This window comes from Misgurnus anguillicaudatus, chromosome 24 (assembly GCF_027580225.2).
Source record: "Misgurnus anguillicaudatus chromosome 24, ASM2758022v2, whole genome shotgun sequence".
Lineage (NCBI taxonomy): Eukaryota > Metazoa > Chordata > Actinopteri > Cypriniformes > Cobitidae > Misgurnus > Misgurnus anguillicaudatus.
This window is the reverse complement of record NC_073360.2, coordinates 15,599,886-15,623,512: the sequence shown is the minus strand read 5'-3', so window position 1 is coordinate 15,623,512 and position 23,627 is coordinate 15,599,886. Positions and strand designations below refer to the sequence as shown.

Genomic DNA, 23,627 nt, shown 5'->3' with positions numbered 1-23,627 from the left:
TATGCTATCCATTAAAGATAATGCGCCTACTTTCATTGAAGTTCAACTTTATGGCTATAAAGATCTAGAAACATTACATAAATGTGACCGTGGACCATAAAACCAAAAGGGTCATTTTTTGAAATTGAGATTTATATATTATCTAAAAGCTGAACTAAAATAAGCTTTGCATTGATGTGTGGCTTATTCGGATAGGACAATATTTGGCATCTGGAATCTGCAAAAAAAAAATCTAAATATTGAACAAATCACCTAAAATACACACATTAATAATGATAAAGGTTTGATATATTTATGATAGGAAATTTACTAACATAATTTTTGACATTAAAATAGACCATTTTTAGTCATACAATGTACAACTGACTATTGCTAATATACCCGTGTGACTCACTTATTTTGCAGGTTTACAAATGCATTTAAAAGCCTCATTTAAAATTAAGCATTAAAAAAGCAAGGACTACAATATAAAATATGTCATTTTTTAATAATTTTTTAACACTAATTAATCTGGACAGTTTATGTTAATTTATTTAACATGATTTAATAAAAGCTTTGAGTCCTGTGTGCTTGTGACAGAGCTGTGTAAATATTTGAAAGATCTAATCTTAATCAAAATAATGCTTAAAAAACTAGTGAAAATATAAATCATTGAAAATATGGTGACAGTGACTGCCATTTTTAATGGTTTTTAAAAGAAATATTCAAAAACTTTTTTAGAATTCAGAAATGTCATTTTATGAAGCACTTCTATAGCCCAACACTGTCCTTTATACAGTCAGTTTCTCCTGTTATATTCAATAAAATTATTTTAATATACACTATTAGTTTACACATCTGATAATCTGGTTACACTTTATAATAAGGGTCCACAAATTAAAATGAACTACATACACTATGTACTTAATGACTCTTCATTAGTATATGATTAACTCTTTCCCCGCCATTGACAAGTTATCTCGTCAATTAGAGAAAACATTTGCAAAAAAATTGTTTCTGAAGAATTTTTATGTTAATCTGCAATACCGCGATTATCCACTATTTATCCCAATTTATGAAAAACTCAAGCCAAAACGTTATTTACTAATTTTAAACTCTGTGTATGTTTTGATAATCGTTCTGAATCTGATCTCTAACAAAATTCCTTCACAAAAATGCATTTATTTTCAGCATTTTTTTTAAATACCCATATTTAAGAGTTTATAAGCAGAAAAAAAAATAGATATGATGAAATGTATTTTTCCTGTTTTCTTTGTTTGTTTATTGTTTGTTTGAAAGCATAGGGTCTGTTCTTTTATTTGATATATTTGTATGTTTATATATTTCTAGAAGAAAATTTTCCTGGAAGGCATTTTGTGAAGATTTTCAATAATAGCTGGCGGGGAATGAGTTAATACATAGCTTAACTCTTCATTAGTTCATATTTGAGTGAGAATTAATTTAGGTCTTAGTTCATTGTGATTCACTGACCCTTATTATAAAGTTTTACTGATAAACTCACAATGTTGCAGTGTTACAGTTTGTGTTACTCATTTTAAAACTATTATATAAGTGATGCACCAAGAATGAAAATTTTTGGCCGAAATTGACATTTCTTTTGCACCTGGCCATAAACCAAAAATTTGATAGTTTTGTATATTTGTATTATAATTACACTTTTACATTTCAATAATTTCATAAAGCTGCATTGAAAAAACTACAAATCAATAAAATAATCACACTTTTTCAAAAGTAATTGAAATAATTGGATGAAAATAAAACAATACTAAATATTCTTCATTTAGTTATATGAAACAGAATCAAATTGAACAGCTTTTTTATCTAAATAATCTAAAGTTCAATAAAAAAACATTAGTAAAGTAATGCAGCAACTTAGCAGCCTTGTTAATACTAAATTTAAAGGTGCAGTGTGTAATTTTTAGAAGGATCTCTTGACAGAAATGCAAAATAATATACAAAACTATATTATCAGGGGTGTATAAAGACCTTCCATAATGAACCGTTATGTGTTTATTACCTTAGAACGAGACCTTTTTATCTACATACACCGGGGGTCCCCTTACATGGAAGTCGCCATTTTGTGCCGCCATTTTCTACAGAAGCCCTTAACGGACAATTTTTTTTACTAAGTTGTCTCCGACGATGACATGTTTGTCTGGTGGCGACTACCTTAGCTTCTCTATATGTTTCAAAAGCGAGGGGTGAGCAGTGGAAAAAGTCGTTGGTTGCAATTCCCAACCTCACCACTAGATGCCGCTAAAATTTAAACACTGCACCTTCAATAAAGATTATATTTTTCGATAGATATATTTTAGGCCTAATGCCATTTTTGGCCAATAATTTTCAGCGTCTAAAATTTCAGTGCATTTGTATATTATATTGGTCTTAGTAAATTTGTCAATTCTGCACAGTTTAAATACACATTGCAATACAATAATGTATTTTGTTCAAATGCTACCAATAATCAGGAGCAGACTGTTGTCTCTCAACAAAGAAAAGAGCAAAACCGAAACAACATCAGCACAATATTCATGTTGGGTAAATCTTAACCGTCCTGATTCTCAGCACCATATTTGGTTCCCCAAGTGCTCCTGAAGCCATTATCAACTCCAGGAATGATTTCCATAAATGACCTACAGTATGACCTTTAACTCTGGAGCCAAGTTTAGACGTCTTCCCAGACACAAACACTCACCATCACACTTGATTCTCTTGCTGAAGAGACATGCAATTGTATCAATAGAGGCCGGAAGACGAAGGGAGTCATTTACTGGACCTGCTCGGACCTCTGATATAAGCTTGAACCAAATCCTACTTCACAACCCCCAATAAGGTGGCATATTTCTGCGGTCCCTCTCATACACATCGGGAATGACCCCGTATGGTGTCTGGATCATTTTCACAGAGTTCCTGCCAAACAGTTTCCTCTCGTACTCGATGAGCTGTCGCCAGAATCCTCCATTAGGACGAATAACCGGTCGTCGGGCTTTGACCCAGGCGTGAGCCTCTGCCAGAGAAACCCTGTGGTACTTCATGAGGTATGCCAAGCAGAGCGAGGCAGAGCGGCTCACGCCAGCCGCGCAATGCACCAGCACGGCGCCCCGTTTGCGGCCCACGCTGTGAATCTTATCGGCCACGCTGTCGAAATAAAGCGAGATCGGAGAGTGAGGCATATCGGCCAACGGTACCTTCACGTACTCCATGTGCGGCCAGTTGAAGTTGGGCAGTTCGATGGTGGCGTTCACCACACAGGTAATTCCTTTGGATAGGAGGAGACTGCGGTTGGATGCCACATTGCCACGGCCTAGGAACAAGGATGGGGTGATCTGGGCAATGCCGCCTAACAGGCTGCTGGTTTCTGCCACCAGTCGGGGAACAGCCGCGGGTACCACTGAACTGCGGTGATGGTGGTGATGATGATGGTGATTTGGGTGATGGAAAAACCCCTGACTTCTGGAACCCATAGAGGAGCGGAGGCAGGAGACGGAGAAATAGAAACCTTGAGGTGGAGCCAGGATGCCTTTCAATTGTCTTCGGTCATCTTAAAGTGACTGATACCACACAGATCATTGGATGTATCTGAAACAAACCAAAGGCAAAAAGTTGTCATTTAGCAAATGAACTGATTCAATTGACTCGTGTTAATTATACCAGCATCGTGGGGGTGTCTGTTCCTATAGCTCCTATTCCTTTAGGTAGAGCAACACATGAGAGAACTCACATACTGATAAAGCAAATGTATAGATTGAATGTACTGTAAATCGAGTGTCTGCCAAATGCACAAAAGGAAATGTCCTTAAGGATACAATGGTGATACTGTACCTTTAATAGACATGAGCCAGCAGTCTAGATCTTTATCCACTTCACCACACTACACCAATGTGTCCATTAAAATCTAAAAGTCTAGTGAGGCGCTTTACAAAAGCTGATAACTAAAGGTTTCTCATTGACAGTAAAAAAACAACATTAGCATGGGTGAATGGTGGTTTAATGAAGTTAATTACTGTATGTACCCAGCAGATGTTGCCTGCTGTCAGCTTCATGTCCCGCGAGTTGTGCATGCGGATGTGAGGGCCATGTGGAGCAAGTGTTTACTGGAGCCTGGAGTTTTATTAATCAAAGCAGGAATGAGGATTAGAAACCCATGTTAACTAAACAAACTGTGTGACTGAATCATGACATTAAAACAAAAAGAAGGGGAGCTTAAGTGCCTCCAGGTTTTCAAGAAAAACATTTGATTTTCTATTTAATTCTTGAATTTGTAATGAGAATGGGTTAGAAATAGTTCTCTGCTTCTTGCACGTTTTTGTTGTCATAAGTGCATGTTTTTAAATGATGAGGTTTTGAAGATAGGCCGTACTTCAGCACTTTTAAAGTGTTTAAAGGAACACTTAGAAAGCCAAATAATAATATGAAAATTTGTACAATTTACTTAATTTCATGCCATCCTGGACGTGTATGACTTCATTTCTTCATTTGAACATACTAAACATGTGCAAAGTTTAAAAAACTATGTATGACAGTGTTTCTTTGCTGAATATACTCCGTCGGGATTCATATAAGGTTTGGAGAGTTTTTGTATGGGCACATCTCTGGGTACTCAAGATTAATGTGAGATTGGCAGAAACTGTGTGAGAGAAAATTATAAATATCTTAATCTTAGTTTAATATTTTAAGAGCTTAATATCTAAATAAGCTCAAAATATTAAACATTTTCTTTCTCAAACCTACTTTTTCCTTTTTTTTTTTGCTTCAAAAGGTGTCATTTTAATACAAAAATCGTTTGTGTTCAGAAGAAACAGAAGAAAAAGTAATACACTATCGGTCAAACGTTTTAAAACACTTGACTGAAATTTAAACTATGATCTTTTAATCTAAAGGTGTGTGGTTAAATGCTTGGTTAAATTACTTGCGTAGACAAAAATATATAATCTGTGACAAACAGATGAATTTCTGTCATTAGAAGAATTCACGAGTTCGCATTAACATGTAATCGATAAGGAATGAGATAACGCATATTTGGCGTGCTGGAGAGGGCTGCAAGCTCGGAATTTTAGCCCGAACCCAGAGTACTCCCCCCTCTTTAACGGGGATAAATGAAACTAGATGAGAGTGTGGTGATGGGGTGGAGGAGGGATGCTGCAAAAAATCTGTCACGGGACAGAGGTGAGGGACTGCTATTTATATGCACCTCTTTGCACTGATTGGTTGGATCACATTACCATGCTCCTCCCGAACTTAGTTAAATAAACTTCATTAAATTTTATTTTTCCTTTTTTTTAAACAGTTTAATTAAAGGACATTCACATTATAACGTTAACTATAAAATGTAGTTTTAAAAATCTTTTATATTTAAAAGAATAGCGAAGTTCACAATAAAACTATAACGATAAACATTCAATGAACAATATCATAATTTTTAGTTATAGTTATTGTTATAATGTGAACGGCCCTTTAGACAGAACATTGAAAGAAAAGCAACCAATAAGAGCCCAGATTAAATGTGAACTTCAATATTAATTTTAAGGTAAAACATTTTTGGATGCTTTTACACACAAAATTCCCACAGTTACAGTTGTGTTATTTTATAGTTATTCTGGACGAGTTTATTATTATTCGTTATACCACGGGTTTGTTGAATGCTGCATTCTGATTGGCTGAGAAATGTTCTATGGGTGTTGATTATTTTTCTGTAAACCGCACACCTAATTTTTCAAATGTCTTAAAAATAGGCACCAGAGCAATGTTTGTGGTAACCGTGGTATAAGCGGAATAATTGACTCCGGTCCTTTGAATTATTTGAAAATAATGCACACCTGCGGTGTAACGGCACTCCGCTTCGCGTCGTGCCGCATTACCACCTTGGTGTGCATTATTTTCTTATAATTCAATGGCCCGTCGTCAATTATTCCTTACGTAATATGGAAAAAATATAAATAAAGAATAAATGAGTGTTTCAAAACATTTGACTGGTAGTGTAGTAAATCATGAAATAATTTTCACACTGTAAAATATCTTGGCCTTTGTTGAATCAGATTTACTATTATTTATTTTGAGAAGAGATAAGTTGCTACAACTTATAAAATTAAGTTGAATTCTTTCAACTATATTTTATAAGTTATAACAACTCATCTGTATTTGGAACAACTCATCTCTAGTCAAAATAAATAATAGTAAGTTGAAATGACTTGTAAATCTGAGTTGATTTCAACAAACAAATGAAAATAAGGCAGAAAATAATTTTTACACTGCATGATTGGGTTAAATACTAAGGATATGTGGGTTAAATCAACACAGTATTACATTACATTACACATAAAATAACATCAAAACGGGCTGGGTTTGTCCCTTTTTGACCCAAAGCTGGGTTGAAAATATCCCAGCATTAAAGTATAGGCCTACTCTTAAATGTGCTGCCAAAATACCTTCTGTGACTAGGGAGTAAACAAACTAACAAACGGTTCAATATATGTCGAGTAAATTGTAAAACTTCATAGCTGAAAAAACACTTTGTGCTGTAAAGTTGTGATTAAAGCACACAAGGGTTTGCTCTGGGCCCAATGACTGTATGTTGCCAGGTACTCATTCAGCCCTCTGTCCTGGCCAACAACTGAATGTAGAGCATCTGGTTTTGTGTCTTTCATACCTAACTATCTTTTTTTTTAAAGGGCAGTCGGGGTACATATGCAGTGTTTTTCCATCACGCCCGAGGGCTCCAATATCATCCAATCTTCTCACTGCAATCCAGGATACAAGTATCAAACCAAATGTGTTAAATAAGAATTGCATCTGTCTGCATAAGTATGTGTAAACAGCACCTGGCTGTGATTCTCTGGCAGTACATTCACACCTTCTGCATAGCTACAGCTGCCTGGATGCTCTCTATAGCAACATGTGGCTGCCTTCTCTGTCCTTTCTTTCCATCTCTAGTCTTGCATAGCTACATCTTTTAGTAAACGGCACAGGGAAAACAACTATTCTAGTTGTTTTTTAAATGCAGTTAAGTTTAGTTTAGATGAAATTAATTTACATGATGGGAAAACTGTTAATAATTTACAGAAATGTGCGTTCAGAAATTTCTTGTCTACCCAAAGGGAATAAATATATTTATAATATTTCAAAACTAAAAATAAAGCATCAACCTCTCTGTCTCGCCAGTATTTGCAACAACTTAAACTTTTTTTAATCATTCAGTTATTGCGAACCGTAATATGTGCATTGCGGTATTATGTATCAATATCTTCAATGTCTTGCTGCCCTATTCCAAGACAACATTCAACGTAATCACATCATAGAGTTTAGCAGAACGAAAAAGTACTTTTCAGATTTGTCTGCTGCAGTATGCATCAGACATTCAGTGATCAGACTGTGGGCGGTCCACAGGCGTTGCCGTCTGAAGCAGAGACTACTCCATCTCTATATCTCTGTCAAAGCATACACCATCTGATAATGTGTATACACCGGCAAAACAAAATGAGCGTTCATGTAATGTACAGTATAAAGAACTGGTGCTTTTTTTGCAAAAGGACCATCAATTTAAAACAGTGTCTTTGTACTCGGTAGTCTGTATTTGCATTATTAAAACCCATCTGCCCCAGTTCGTGCCGGCTGTTTCCCTGAACCTTCCTCTACATGAATGAATATAAACCTGCCTGCCATTCTCATGGGATCTCTGATCGCAATAACATATAGAGTCTCTAACTTCCTCTCTACCAGGGCCACAGTGTCTCTCTCTTACTATAGCCTGTCACTCATTTTTTTAACACTTAACACTGTATCACATCACTGAATGCACTGTGTGGTTTTTCAGACTTTGTTTTACAGCTTTTGTGCTTGGTAACACAAAAAGTTATCGCTTTGACATTTTTTGGGATATTGGTGTAGCATCTACATTTCTCACATGTCATTATTTACCCACCGTCTTGTTGGTTTGAACCTACGGAGTAATCCATTTTTTTGGAGCGTGACAGCTCTGAACTGCCTCACAGAAAACAGCTATGTATTGATTCTTCAAATACATGACAACTCTATTGTCTATGGAAATCATAAAAGCAAGCAAATTGGACGAATGCGGAAAACTATTTCTTTAAGTTACATTAAAAAGCCCATTTAGGGATATTAAAGCCCTAAATCTCCAGTGGTGCCGTGACCCGGTGACAAGATCAGAGTTTTGAAATACCAGGCAGATATATAACAGCATAGATGCACTTCAGCAACTCGAAGTGCTGATTGAGACGAAGGCTTCACTGCTGACTATCAAATTCTATACAGAGTTATTTATACAGATGGTGAGTGGAGGAGTGAGACGAAAAGAAAGAAAGAGTGTAAAAGAGTAATATACACACACACACACACACACATACAAAAAATAAATTCAACTCAGATTTACAAGTCATTTCAACTTACTATTATACTAGAGATTAGAGATGAGTTGTAATAACTTATAAAATATAGTTGAAATATCTTAACTTCATTTTATTAGTTATAACAACTCCAGTCAAGATAAATAATAGTAAGTAGAAATGACTTGTTAATCTAAGTTATAATAGATTAATATAATAGATAATAACCAAAAAATGTAAGGCAGCAATGAGTTTTTTTACAGTGTACATAAATGTGTCCTATGGTGTGACATAGCAAAAATGTAGAAAAGGAATTCAAAACATTTAAGAAAAAAACTCATTTATTTGTAACTCTAACACTAAGATAAATATCTTTCAAGCTATTTGTATATTATGAGGGTTTTTACTGCATTATTTCTATGTAACACCATATTACATAGAAAATACCAATAATTTGTGCTCTATAATGCTTTGGCCAATCATATGAAAAAGCCTTATGACTTTTTCCTCACATCACATAAATATAAATTATTTGATTAATTCATCTAATTTTTCAGTGGTCCCTAAACTATTTCATGCATTTCTAGTGTTACAGCCACATAAAAATTGCTGTTCTTAAACAAGAAACTTTAAAAACAGCAGAGGCCAATCAAACCTGGCACAATAACCAGCATTAAAGCAACACTATGTAGTTTTTTTACCTTTAAATAATGTCTCTAAAATTATTTCAATGATAGAAGAACTTTTAACTGGACAAATTGTACTGTTGCTGCAACCTGAGCAGCCTCCTAGCTGCTACAAGCACACTCTGAAAGTGGCGGTGGAGGGTAGAGCACACAGCCCCGCCCCTCCCCCTGCATGCAGAAGAGTGTCTGATCCCAGGCACTGTTGCGCTTTTCAACCACATGGGGGAGTTGTAAGTCATTTTTACATGGAAACTACATAGTGTTGCTTTAATTTTTGTACTACATATAGGTTTGAAATGACACTACAATAACAGATTTTTGATTTTTGGGTGAACTATATCCTCTAAGGCACATGTTTGGGTGATTCTCACGAAATCCAGACTTAGAAGGTGTCCAGCATCAGATTTTTTTAAAAGCCATTGAAGGCAATTTTTTTTGCACATATAAGATTAAGGTCTGAATTTACTATAACCATTATTTTTAGACGATTTAAAAAATATTTCATATAGAATTATTTAAATTGTTAAGATTATCATTATCAAAAATTATCATTACCGCAACATGATATTACATTAAATATATGCATTTACAAACTCATGTTTCGAAAAAAATAAGAACTAACTGGTAGCCATCTTGAGTGTCACAGTCAATTATGTCCCTTCCAACCATTTTTTTAAAATCTTAGTTCCTTGAGGGCTTAATCGAGGATTGAAAATTGTTGCGGAGGATGAGAAAATGAGTCTTGGACACATTTATATTCCTTATTACTGTCTCTACATTTTCCAATTATCACCAAATACCACATGTTTCTTTACTGTAAATGTTAATATTTCCATGTCAAAGAACCCAAATCCAGTCATGGACATGTTGCGGTAATGAATATTTTCCCCTTAAATGTGGAAAAAACAACAAAATTGGTTTGTATGATGTCATTTGAAATCATGGGCAAAATAGTACATGAAGAGATGTTTGTTACTGTAGGCTTCTTATTTTGATACTTTTACTTTGCACTTTTTTAATCAAAATGTTTCATTACACCTCATAAGTCTAATTTCGCAAGAATCATTTGGGGAATACACTATGGGTGTTAATGAAAACATAAAGGCAAAGCTACTGTCCTGCAGATAACAAGCAAATTGGAAGCAATTAATCAATCCTAAATGAATACTTTCTCCACTGGGAACTGATTTATTTTGCTAGAGACAGTAATTCAGTTTGTCCACCTGCGGACACATGTATTCCTGGCATGACAGTAATGGGCTGCTATGTCAACCTCACACACAGACTCGTAATTCAACGTGCGTCTCTAGATTTGTCAACACCAGCACACATCACAGATTCTGTACTGCCCGACTCTCTCTCTCGTGTGTGGAAAATCTTTCGGAGTGATTCCACCTCCGCAAGCTTTAATGGGAATGAGAGACACCTGCTGAGAAACTCGAGCCTTAAAATGGCAGCCCTTCCACACCAAATGTGGAAAACAGGAAATTGAATCGGAGCCGTGTTTACACTACCAGTATAATCATGTTAATGAAACAATCCATGCTGAATCAACAAGTGGCTCCAACTGGAAGTATTACATTAGGAGATTTAAATAAATAAATAAACATTGAAAAGATTATATATTAATGCATATATTATCATTAGCCTAATATGCCTTTTAGTCCTCTTTCCTCCTAATAAAAAGAAAACAAATTTTTTTATTGTAAACTGTGTGATAAACTTTCTCATTATATAAAATTTACTGGAAGGAGACTGATAGGAGTTTTCAATACATGATACCCATACTTATATCCAGTAGCAATATGACACTGGATTTAATGATGCCAAATAAGATGTGTTTATTTAAAAATATTGAAAAAATATTTATAAATTGTATCAAATATCTTAACTTTGTAGTTAATTTCATTTATAGTGTTTACATTTTATATTGAAGGCTTAAGAATAAAAAATTCAGTTATGAGCTTTTATTTATAAGTAGCCTATACTTATTTAATGCAAGGTATTTATTAAAATACATTAAGTACACTTAGCCTATAGGAAATATTATTAAAGAAAACAGGGAAAATTTGAGTTTTTATGACTGAGATAAAAATGAACTTGATGTCAGTGACTGAAATCTGTTCGTGAAGGCTATTTGTTGCATGGCAGGCAGCTCATGCTGGATTCAGTCACGCGCGTCAATCTGTTCCATAGGCTATATGGCATTCATGTGATGAGTAAAAATCGTATCAAAATTAAATAACGCGATCTACTACTAAACATGACGTGACATTAAACCTGTTGGCTGCAATATTTGCAACAAAACAACTATTTACTTTAAACTCAAGTGGACGAAAATCAAGAAACATTGAACGTGACACAAAAACATCGCGGAACATTACAACTATTCGGTGCTGCACGCTACGTTTGTATTCACTTTTATTTCCTTTAATTAATTTTTTATTTTATTTATAATTCCTCTAATCTGAACAAGCATAACCGGGGACACTTGCAAATGCGCTTAATATCCAAAAAAGAGAAAAGAGACATCATGAAAGCTACATTCACTTCACTGTCATCACAGTACAACATGTACGCCAATTGCGTGCACTTCTGTTTTAATTAGATTACTCGCGTTGTCACGCGCTTCAAAGACCAGACTTAACTTACCCGATGACTTCAGAACACTGAAGACAAATGTCCAAAATTCGTAGCACACCGCGCGAAAGCTGATATTTCAGGAATATTCCGTCAAATCTGACAACTTCACGCGCTTCCCCGTGAGCGTGCGCTCGTATCTATGGTGCGCGGCGCGTGACAACAGGAAATCTTCTGTTAGGGAAAACACACGCTGAAGAGCAAAGCGCCTCCCCCCGTGCAACACCACCAGACACGAATCCACACTCATCTACAAATATACAAGACATTTTATACGACAGACATCACGGACAAATAAACACACCCCGCTCAGCATGTTTGTAAGGGCGGTGCAACACTATTGTGTTGGTCATCACAGACAGTGCACTTCTAAAAATAAAGGTGCTTTGAAGGAAACTTAACCAGACCGCTTTTGGTTCCCAAAGAACCTTACAGTCAAAGGTTCTTCAAAGAAAAAATATTACCTTTTAATAGTCAGTGGAACTCATGGAAAAAAAACTGTGATGTACTTAAGTGTTTACTATAGTACAGTGTACTATAGTACCTTAGTACATTCCTAGGTACTATAGTGTTTTGAACCATAGTAAATATTAAAGTATAATAATACAGTTTGTCAACTGACTTACTACAGAAAAGTGTTAACAAGGTGTAATAATTACTGTACTATCATATACAACAGTATGCTAAATATTAAAGTATACTATAATATTTATTGTGTTGAAAATGTAGCTCCTAATTTAGACTAAAGGCTTAAAAGGGGTCAGAATAAAACCGGTCAGTCTTTTAAAGGGATGTTTTAAGTTCAATGAAAGTTATGTTGAAATGTTAAACAGTAACATGTAGGGGCGGTTTCCCAGACAGAGATTAGATTAGTCCTAGACTAAAATAAATGTAAGAGGAGGTATCCAAACTGAAAACAACTTGCACTGATCTTAAAATACATTCAGTGCCCTTTGTTTTGCCTCAAAATGCACACAGGTAATGTTTGTAGTAAGGCATGTTTGTTAAAACTAGTTATATTTCCTAATTAAACTAAGGTCTAGTCCTGGCTTAAGCTAATCCCTGTCTGGGAAACCAAATAGGGTACTATTTTGATGTTTAAAAAAGGACAAATGGAAATGAATGTTTCTGGTACTCAACAGCTTGCTTTAAATTGAACTTCAAACATTCCCTTCATGGGTTTACATGTCCAACCAGTTTTATCAAAAATTATTCAAATTGGAAACTGCCTGCTGTTTTAGGAGCTCAGATTTGGAGATAAGATTTAGCTTAAGCTCTAAACAAGTTCTCTCGACTATGCAATGATATAAATTAATACTTTTAATCTACTGTCCGGAGGGGAGGGAAGAGATATGCTGGGAAATTGTTCTGAGAAAGACGAAAGCAATCTCATGGCAATTCATATATATTTTACAAGGTGGCAATTAATTTTAATTCGTACAACCACGTCCGTATGTTTTTGTACGATTTGCTTCCACCCTGTGACTTTGGGGTTAGGGGTGGGGCTTTCTTATGATTCACATCGTACGAATTAATACAAATTAGTCGACTCATAAAAACCTTACGAATTTCCGTGAGAGATAAGGCTGGAAACATGGCTGCTTACACGCTTGAAGAATGATAATAATCATATGTTTTTGTATGATTCGCTTCGTACAAATTACGTAAGGAATAATTGACGATGGGCCGTTGAATTATAGGAAAATGATGCACATCCGAGGTTTTCACATCGTGTCGTTACAACGCGGATGTGCATTATTTTCGAATAATTCAAAGGACCGGAGTCAATTGTTCCTTTTATACCACGGTTACCAAAAATATTGCTCTGATGCCTATTTTTAAAATATTTTAAAGGTTAGGTGTCCGGTTATTGAAAAATAATCAACACCCATGTAACATTTCGCAACCAAACAGAATAAAGCATTCAAAAGCCCCGTGGTATAACACAAATTAGTCGAGTCGTAAAATACGTCGTACGGATTTCTGTACAGAGATCAGGCCGGAAAGATGGCTGCTTACCTGCTTGAAGAATGATTGTTAGTGTCCATATAATCAGGCTCTGTCCTCCCTAACCCCTGTTTAATACTTAATTTCAATCTGTTGAGACCATGTGGGTGGGTTATAAAATTTAATTATAAGGGCTCCAATTGCAAACATCAGGGGAAGAATGAAGCTACATTGTTTACTACACGAACATCCAAATTAAACCAAAATCTAGTGTGAAAATGAAGGCGAAAAAACATAAGTTAGTGACTTACAAGTCATTAATATTAAAGTCAGAACATCTCATGATTCAGTTGTCTTGTTACCAAACTGCTTCAACAATCCCACACCGTAAATGCAAGTGTCTTATTGGAGGTCAAGACACCGGAAAAAACACTGAGTAATATAATACTGACCTCCAGACTCTCACATTCCTCATAGTCTTTCCAGTCACAGTGGTGCCAGCACCTGAGGTACAGAGTAGATCTTTTCATTTGAGATATTTCACCTCAGAGGCAAACACAAAGCAGTACTGTTTGAATCTCCAGAATAATTGTAGAGTGGCATCAGAAACAGGAACAGTCTGAAAAGTGAGAGGACAAAGACCAGAAGGGTCCAGAGCACACCTGATACTCATTGCTGGAGAGAGAGCTCAAAACCCAAGGGAAGGTCCATGGGTTCATGGTTTTGCACCTGCTCTGAACAACGAAGTAGGGGACTTCATCATAGTAGTCCTTGATGTGAAAAAAAAAATGATGCAGGAGACCTATCACAACTTCTGTTTGCTCTTAAAGACCTCATAGACTGAAATTAATTCAGGTAAATTATAGCTTTGGGGACTTTAGTAGTAGAGTGAGCTCCTAAAATTTAACATTTACCAAATCCTACAGGCATTTATTACAGTCTTCCTCTTTAAAAGAAAAGAAATAACATCGAGAAAGCTGAAAGCTGGATTCAAATGTCAGGTGAGTCATAGTAATTCCAGAGAGACAGCCACCACATGGAGGCATCTGCAAAAATTATAGTGATACTGTAAGGGAAAACAAGCAATAATCAGATCTAAGTGGAGCTTAAGCAGTGGAAAAGCACAGCTCTGGGCAACTGATACGTATACATTAAAAATCAGGGGGTGCGTGACAAATAACACTACATATGGGTCATTCTACAAAAAAGGTTGAAATGCTTGTCCCTTGCTTTTGCAGACCCCTTAATCATTTAATTTGACCCAATAATCCCATAATGATATATATTTAATATATATAGACTGTCCTTAAAATGATGAGAGAGTTTATTTATTTTTTATTTATTTTAAAAATTTTTTTTAAATGTCTGGTCCTGAAAATTGCCCTGTCCCTTTGATCATACATGGACGTTGAACTGTGTAGTTATTATTTAAAACCATGTTTTTTATAAAACAAATCTAATTTACATTTACCTTTAACCCTGTATGAATTTACTACAACACTGAAATGGTAAAAATACACCATTAATATGAATAATATCAAATAAATATTTGTCCCCCAAATTAATGTCATTGGTGTTACCCTACCCAAAGCACTTTTATTTTGAAACAATGCATCAGCTCTTTTAAGTTTTTCTTGTGTCAAGAGGTCAGTGGAAGAAGTGCAGTGGAGGAAGGCAAAAGGTTTGTGAGATGTCTTACCTTATTTTTCTAAAATATCATGATATATCTAAGAATTTTGAGGTAAGATTTTTTGGATGTCATTAGTGTTACTCTTTTTTATAGCTGGGAGTGTTAAGATCTTTACATATAAATACATTATACTGAATAAGTATGTGATTGTTACATCTCTGGTGAAATAGCACATGACTAATGGCAGCCATTTTGTTAAAATATTAGTTTTTTTCTGTAAATTGTCATTGGTGTTACCGTCATTATAGTGTTACTTCTCTAATGAGTTCTTCCTAAGCACTATTCCTTTAACTGACCAACATAAAAGTATACAAACAAAACAAGATGGAAAATTTTATGAAAGTTTATAAGTTTTATCATATTCATTATCTATTATTATATTCTGATTTTGTCATTGGTGTTACATTGTGTCATTGGTGTTACATTGTGTCATTGGTGTTAAACCAAGTTTTGGTGTTATGAATGTATTTTCTTGTACTTTCTAGGAATATTTTGTTGTTGAATATGGGATGTAAGACGTTGTTGATATTTCAGTCTTTGCATCAAAGCCTCTTTGGTTGAATATTTTTGTTTTTGTTGGTTTTAAAGAAAAAAGTCAAACTGAGAATCAAATAATTTCATACAATGCTGGGTAAAGATGAAGAATTTAATTAACCTCTCGACGCGCACTAGTTCGTGCACGGAAAAACGTCAGTTTTTTTTAATGCTGCTAACACTATATATATAGCCTACTGTGTACAAACAAACAATAATAATAACATTGCTATACATCGTTTAAAAGGTCTAAGGGTTTAGCATCAGTGTATGGTGTCCGTTTTGAGATACAATTGCTCTAGCGTCATAAATATAGTATTTTGTTACAGAAGTCCAGATGACAACATGCATAAAATAAGCTGACTCCTTACCTTTCTGCTGGTATAAGGAACGCGAATCGAATCCAGTCTGTTTCAGATGTGTGAATAACCCATAAAAACTCTCCAGCAAACTACATCCAATGACCGTTTTTGTCCACAAATGCGTATAATCCGTGAAATATTGATAAATTGTCCATTGTTTACATCAGATTTCACATGCACGTCTTGTAATAGATTATAATATACAATCTGATGACTATTTACACCGTAACACTTGTATATGAGATAACACTCGCGTTCAAAACCAGCGCTCAAACTTGTTTGTACGAGTAGGCGGGAGTATAATACATAATATCCAAACAGCGCTGTCAAATATCGTGACGTCATCTGACTCACGCGTTCCTCCAATGACTTCATGGAAAATATTGATAGACAGAACGTGTAGCCAATTAGATAACGAATACAACGATCTTTGTGTGAAGCTTTATTTCCTGGTGTGGATACGGCATTTTATACGCTTATATAAGGATAAACAATAAAAAGAACGAACGTGTATGCATGTAAACAAAAGACTTTTATTTTGTGGCTGACTGGCACTTAGAAAAGGTACTAGTCTTACAAAAACTCTTGCAAGAACCTCATTTTTGGGTCTATTGACTTCAAACGTGAAACATAACTTCTTTAGACTTGTGGCTTTGGCATCATTGCATTTCTAGGTTTCACACATATATTTATCATTAAGATTTTTAGTGTTAAAAAAGATGTTATGAAAAAAATTTTTTATTACAATGTACTTCAGCCTCTCTAACTTTTTTAATTTTTATCTTAAAATTATTTTGAAACATGGAAAACGAAGCTCAAAGTGTCTTCTATCTAATGATACCACAGTTATGCTTATACTCTAAATGGTTTAGTAAAAACAGCCCTTTTAGTGAAAGTAGGTATTTTCATGGTTTGGGGCCAGAATGGGGGTGCTTTTCAAGAGGTTTTTTTAAACAAATATTAATAATCAATTATTTTTCTTGCTGTTATCATTCCTCTACTCAAACTTTAACTAAATACACAAGCTGTAATGAGAAAAAATATTTAGTATGAACATTAATGTTGTTAAAATCACAGGTAACACCAAAGACCAATAAATGACTCATGGATTCTTTATTAAAATGTATTAAAAAGTTAAAAATAGTTAAGCTCCCCGTTTTGCGGATTCATAGATTTGACAAGTTAATTAATGCTATTAAAGAAGTTTGGGTATGTTGAAAGAAGTTCATTTAAGCAAATTTCCATCACCCGAATTCCACCTTTTCTGTAGAATGACCCATATGCATGACACAGGGTAGTTCAGACTCCACCATGTTGCCGAAGTGACGGCAACTCATCACTTCTGTATTGAGGCCAATATCTAATTAAATCATTGGAGAAGAATTTCAAACATGGCAGCTAACCCATTTCATTGCTCCTGTGTGAGAACTGGAACACAAATAGATGTGACGTGCCAGGCTCGCTGGCAGAGGTCTAGTGTATCCCAGCACTCCAGAGACAGACATCCTGCCATCTTCCAAACTCTGTTTTAAGGTGGACAGGATGAAACTGGGAAGAATTTGCTAATATAAGAAACATACACAGTCCCAAGTAAAATAATTTTGTCTCACCCCTCAAAACCACACCCTTTACGATCAGCGTGTGATCAAAATGCACACAAATTCAACAAGTGTGTGTTAAGGACACTTGCTGTGACATTTATTTTCAAATGACATCACCAACAAATGGGTCTTGGTGAGCTTGAACACCATTGCCTTTTTTGGCCAATTCGGTGTTTGACTGGGAGTCGGATCATTCTGATTGGCTGTTCAGCATAGCCAACCAGTGCACAAGAAGCAAAAGTCAAGAGAGAACACAAAGAATGCTCATCTCTTTATTTTATTGATTCTAATAGGTGAATATTTTATTTATGACATTACAGATACATCAGGAATCTGTTTGTGGTGAGCGAGATTTGTGTGAAGCTGATAAGCCAGCACTGCTTTGTTAATGTTTTGTATCCCAGCAGTCATGAGCTCTTCCAATTTTGCGTTTTGAGTAATGAACACCAACAACTGCCACCTGCTGGTATGAAAATTTATCTCATATCACGCAGGCGCAGAACAGATGTGCTACTTGGCCATCCGTTTGGTGTGACAGGGCACGTTTGGATCCAGACACAGCAAATATGCAGGCGATGTGTTGGTATTGGTTTAGGATGCCCCTACCCCAAGACTGCACGGAGGAGACCCACTGAATGATGCCATTCGCAGTGTATTATGGGAGTGAGCAGTTGCTGGATTCTTCAGTTGTTTGGATCTTTCCCTGCAGGATCATTGTATAGTTTGTCAAAATAAAAAACATCATATTTACAGAAAATGCAAACCTTACCGTCTTAGTGGAATTAGATTTTCATTAAAATGCATTTGTATGCCAAGCATCTAAATACGGACTTTGTACTGATATGTAGCATGAAATACAGCCGGTTCGACAACCACAGATTGCGTACAAGTGGAATTGAGAGCACTGTTAAGCACTAAGAGCAACAAGTGCGTCACTGTTGTCTCGTTTTGATAAGCACACGCAGTGAGAAATAACAACATCTGAACAAGAGCAGTTTGAATGAGACGGGATTAAACTGTTTGTTCTCAGTGTAAGAGACTGACTTGGCAGTTGAAGTTGCATTGTGCTGTAGGTTTATATTGAGAGTTGGAATAGAGATGGAGCTTTACTGCTAAGCTTTGCTGCTAAGACTCAAGCAAGCAGATGAGCAACAGGGTGAAATGAGTGCGTTTGTGTGTGTCCACTCTTGTGTCGGTCCATCCTCCCCTGAGCCGATCCACTTTCAGCCTGCTGAATACCAGAGAGATGGTTGCCAAGGAAACATTGTGTGTTGACAATGGAAGATGAGTTTACATTCTTGCTAATCACTGGCATGCTATACTGGCGAGCTGGTTGCCAATAGCACTGTCGCTCCCTTAAAAGTCGAAATAAATCAAGCCTATTTACTTGTTTTAATACATATAAATACATTCTTTTATAAAGAGAAATGTGTGGGGGGTTTTATGCCGTTATATTTGGCAGGACAGCATAGAATGACACGAAGTGCAAGGTGGAGACTGGAGACCAGCAGCCAGGAATCAAAGCACCCTACTGAAAAGACCAGCTAAAACCAGCCTAGGCTGGTCTCCCAGCCTGATTTTAGCTGGTTAGTGTAGCAGGCTGGTTACTTTATTTTAAAATAAATAAGGACAACAAAGTTTTAGGACAAAATGTTTTGGACCAAAAAGGGTTATCCATTGCGACATAATTAAGAAATAGTTCCCTCCAAAATTAAAAATCTGTCATCATTTACTCACCCTCATGTTGTTCCAAACCTGTACAAGTTTGTTTTAGTTTGGACACTTTTAGCTGGTCAGGCAGAAGTACCAGCTGACCCACCAGTTCAAACCAGCTTGACCATGCTGGAAGCTTGGCCAGCTTAGCTAAGCTGGCTGGCTGGTCTTAGCTGGAAGTAGCTGGTTTATAGGGTCACTCCACTTTATTTAGAAAATATGCTCATTTTCCAACTCCCTGAAGGGGGTCGCACACAGGACGCGCAGCGCCACGCCGTTCTAAAAAACTATGAGTATACGCACACCGGCGCCGACAGGCAGCGCCTGTCTGTGGCGCCTAGCTACGACTCAGGAAGTTGCTCTAATCCCTGTCGTGCCACAGAGGGCCACTCACATAGTTTAACATTAAATAACATCATATTTGTCCCAAATCATTAACAATTAACATTGGATGATAATGTATATTTTGCATTTTGAAGTAGACGCTATCTGACTAAGCTTGCACTATTTAAAGGCGGAGTACACGATGTTTGAAAAACGCTTTGGAAAAGGAGACGGGCCGACTACCAAAGCACACTTATAGCCAATCAGCAGTAAGGAGCGTGTCTACTAACCGACATCCTTACCGGGTTGCGTATGTGTGGGGCAGGTCTTTTAAAAGAAGGTCCAGATTCTATTGGGGTAGGGGCATGTTTGTTTAGGTGATTTCAAATGTCAACATTGGCTTTCAAACATCGTGGACTCCACCTTTAATGTGCACTTCCGATTGCCCTAGACGCGACGCGGCGCTGAGCTGTGCATCCTGTGTGCGACCCCCTTTAGAGTTTAACATTTGATTTTTACCGTTTTGGAATCCATTCAGCTGATCTTCAGGTCTGGCTGTACCATTTTAGCATAGCTTAGCATAATTCATTGAATCGGATTTGACCATTAGCATCATGCTAAAAAGTAACTAAAGAGTTTTGATATTTTTCCTTTTTAAAACTTGACTGTAGTTACACCGTGTACTTAAGCCCGACAGAAAATTAAAAGTTGTGATTTTCTAGGCAGATATGGCTAGGAACTATACTCTCATTCTGGCGTAATAATCAAGGACTTTGCTGCCATAACATGGCTGCAGCAGGTGTAGTGATATTACACAGCACCTGAAAATAGTCCCCTGCTATTGAAAGTTACCAAGGGGACTAATATCACTACGCCTGCTGCAGCCATGTTACAGGAGCAAAGTCCTTGATTATTACGCCAGAATGAGAGGATAGTTGCTAGCCATATCGGACTAGAAAATCACAACTTTTAATTTTTTGTCGCTCTTAGTACACGATGTAACTACAGAAGAGTCAAGTTTTAAAGCAACACTATGTAGTTTTTTACCTTTAAATAATGTCTCTAAAATTATTTCAGTGATAGAACAACTTTTAACTGGACAAATTGTACTGTTGCTGCAACCTGAGCAGCCTCCTAGCTGCTACAAGCACACTCTGAAAGTGGCGGTGGAAGGTAGGATACACAGCCCCGCCCCTCCCCCTGCCTGCAGAAGAGTGTCTGATACCAGGCACTGTTGCGCTTTTCAACCACATGAGGGAGCTGTAAGTCATTTTTACATGGAAACTACATAGTGTTGCTTTAAATACGAAAAAGATCCAAATTCTTTGGTTATTTTTTGCATGATGCTAACGGTCTAATCAGATTCAATTATGCTAAGCTATGTTAAAAGTGATATCGCCAGACCCGGAGATCAGCTGAATGGATTTCAAAATGTTAAAAATCAAATGTTTAACTCTAAGGGAGCTGGAAAATGAGCATATTTTCAAAAAAAATTGGAGTGTCCCTTAAAGCTGGTCCTCCCAGCCTGGCAAAGTTGGTCTTCCAGTCTGGTCAAGCTAAAAAGTGGGCAAACCCCTCTTAAACCAACCTGTTAAACCCAAGGCTGGGAAACCAGCTAAAACAAGCAAACCAACATTTTTTTTCAGAATGGCAGGGTCACCAGATGTGCAGTTGCACCATATGTTGTAATACTACCCACGAGGCCATCGACTACAATGTTATGAACGATAATGTCTAAATAATTTCAAAATGTTTTGGAAAACCAGCTAATACCAGCCTTATACGGGTAGCTGGTTCAAGCTGGTCAAAGCTAATCATTAGCTGTTTTTTTCCAGTAGGGATAACTCCTAAATATAATCAAGTACTGTTGGACAATAGGTTTATTTCAGGTAAACTAGTACACTTTTTGACAGTCATCTTAATTTCAAAAAGCGTCCCAATTTACTAGCCTGGGTGCCAGTCGAACTTGGCCCACCCACAACATTTCAGGTTTTCCTTTTTCCTTTTCGGAAGCCCGATGAAGTTCATCTAACTTACAAATGGTAAGAGATAGTCTGACTGTATGACTTAGTAAATAACTCACAATGTAGTGATAGGAATGAAATGTTGTAAACATAGTAGGTGTCAATGTACGTTCGCTAACTCAGACTTAGTACAATCATAATGTTAGTCTCATTATAGCAAAATTACTAGTAGTTCAGTTCAGGCTGCAAAAGAGGACAGATGCCATTTCAACATACGTAACACACTGGGTTGCTCTGATTGGCTGTAGGTCTATCCAATTAAGTGCAGAAGCATTTTTTGTCCTGGTTCAGTTGAAACACGCTCCATAATCACAGCCCAATGAAGCGGTATCAGACTCAAATTCTGACTAGAATATACCTGAATTCATTCTGTTTTCTCTAAAATATCGTGTCTCATGTCACATTATAGGTTGTTGACTTTATAATAATACTACATTTAAAAATAATTAGTTAAACTGTCATAAAATTGTTCCTAGCTGTCATTGGGGCCGTACCCTTGCAAGAAGTACACCTAAAGAGTGAAAATTAGTACCTTAAAGATACATATTGCAACCAAATGTAAACATACCTGTACCTAAATTGTACACATTAGGACCTTTTTAAAGGAAACTGCTTCATTTTGTCTGACAGTGTACCTTTACAACAAAAAACCGGACCTCATCTACCCACATCTGTCAGGTCCCAGAAAAACTTGTTTGGTTTCTGACCTGGAGGGCTGTTAAGAATAAAGCTTTACTTACCATCTCAAAGCAACAGAGAAAGAGGTAAATGTTTCTGGAGCAAATCTCCTCCAAGGACTGTTATTTCCATACAAATGAGACGATTAGGAACTGATGGGAAAGAGCATTATCATAAAACAAGCAGAACTCTATTGTGAGAAAAGCACAACAAACATGTGGTTAAATAATAATGTCACTATCTGTAAACGACACATGAATCCAGGTCATTCTCACTGAAATAAACCATATCAGCTGTACGAGCTAAAAGAAACATCTGATAAAGAGTACATACTGAATGTTCAGCTGGTCAAAGTTGGCCGAACAGCTGGACTACCAGCTGGTTGAGGCAATGTCAACCTGGTTACAGCAGACTACAATGGGGACTCAGACGTGCCATAACACAGCCTAATTGGTTTTCCACCCAGACCACCTGTGGGGGCAGGTATGACCTTATTTCAGCACATTGCCCAAACAACAAGCCATTAGTGTCAAAAAGCAAAGCAGGTGGTATAATTTTTACATTAAAGTCAACCAACAACATTAATCAATCATTTAAACACCCAAATCTAGGCAGGTTTGTGTATTTCTTTACTTTTTTACAAGCTGAAAAAATACCGCCAACACAGAATCATCTGGTGTTACATTAAAATAAAAAACAGGGTCATGAGGTTACAGCACATCCCGTGGTGCAGAAACATCAGTTTAAAACCACGGAGACAGATGGAGTGCAACGCTCCAAGACAGATCTCATTTACTGTAAAGGCAGGCAGACCGTCTGGTTTGAGATGACGGGATAGTGGACATGCAGAACTGCAGATCAGACTCCCACACAGACAGCTGACACCAGACACTACCATCTCTTTCTGCTCTGTTGCCATTCAAAGACTACATGCTTACACACCGATCACTATGATCAGACATTATGAGATGCCATTCAAGACTGATGCTGCGCTACTGCACTTTGACTGGAAGTCTTACTTTATTTTATGAGATAATCCATTTGCCATATATGGTTTAAAACTACATTTGTCATATACATGACCTT

At 36.5% G+C, this 23,627-nt stretch overlaps 1 protein-coding gene across 2 annotated transcripts; it reads right to left on the bottom strand.

The window, feature by feature from the left end:
• Window positions 1–504: 504 nt before the first annotated feature.
• Window positions 505–22,776, bottom strand: dusp14 (dual specificity phosphatase 14). Of its 2 annotated transcripts, XM_073863091.1 has the most exons (3): window positions 22,604–22,776; window positions 14,068–14,234; window positions 505–3,579 (listed from the first exon to the last, which is right to left on the bottom strand). In XM_073863091.1, the coding sequence occupies exon 3, from the start codon at window positions 3,462–3,464 to the stop codon at window positions 2,817–2,819; it is 648 nt and encodes a 215-aa protein (XP_073719192.1). In that variant the 5' UTR covers window positions 3,465–3,579; window positions 14,068–14,234; window positions 22,604–22,776; the 3' UTR covers window positions 505–2,816. The 2 variants fall into 2 exon arrangements, with proteins under 2 accessions (XP_073719192.1, XP_055052117.1); XM_055196142.2 differs by lacking the exons at window positions 14,068–14,234; window positions 22,604–22,776 and adding an exon at window positions 11,681–11,940.
• Window positions 22,777–23,627: the final 851 nt, after the last annotated feature.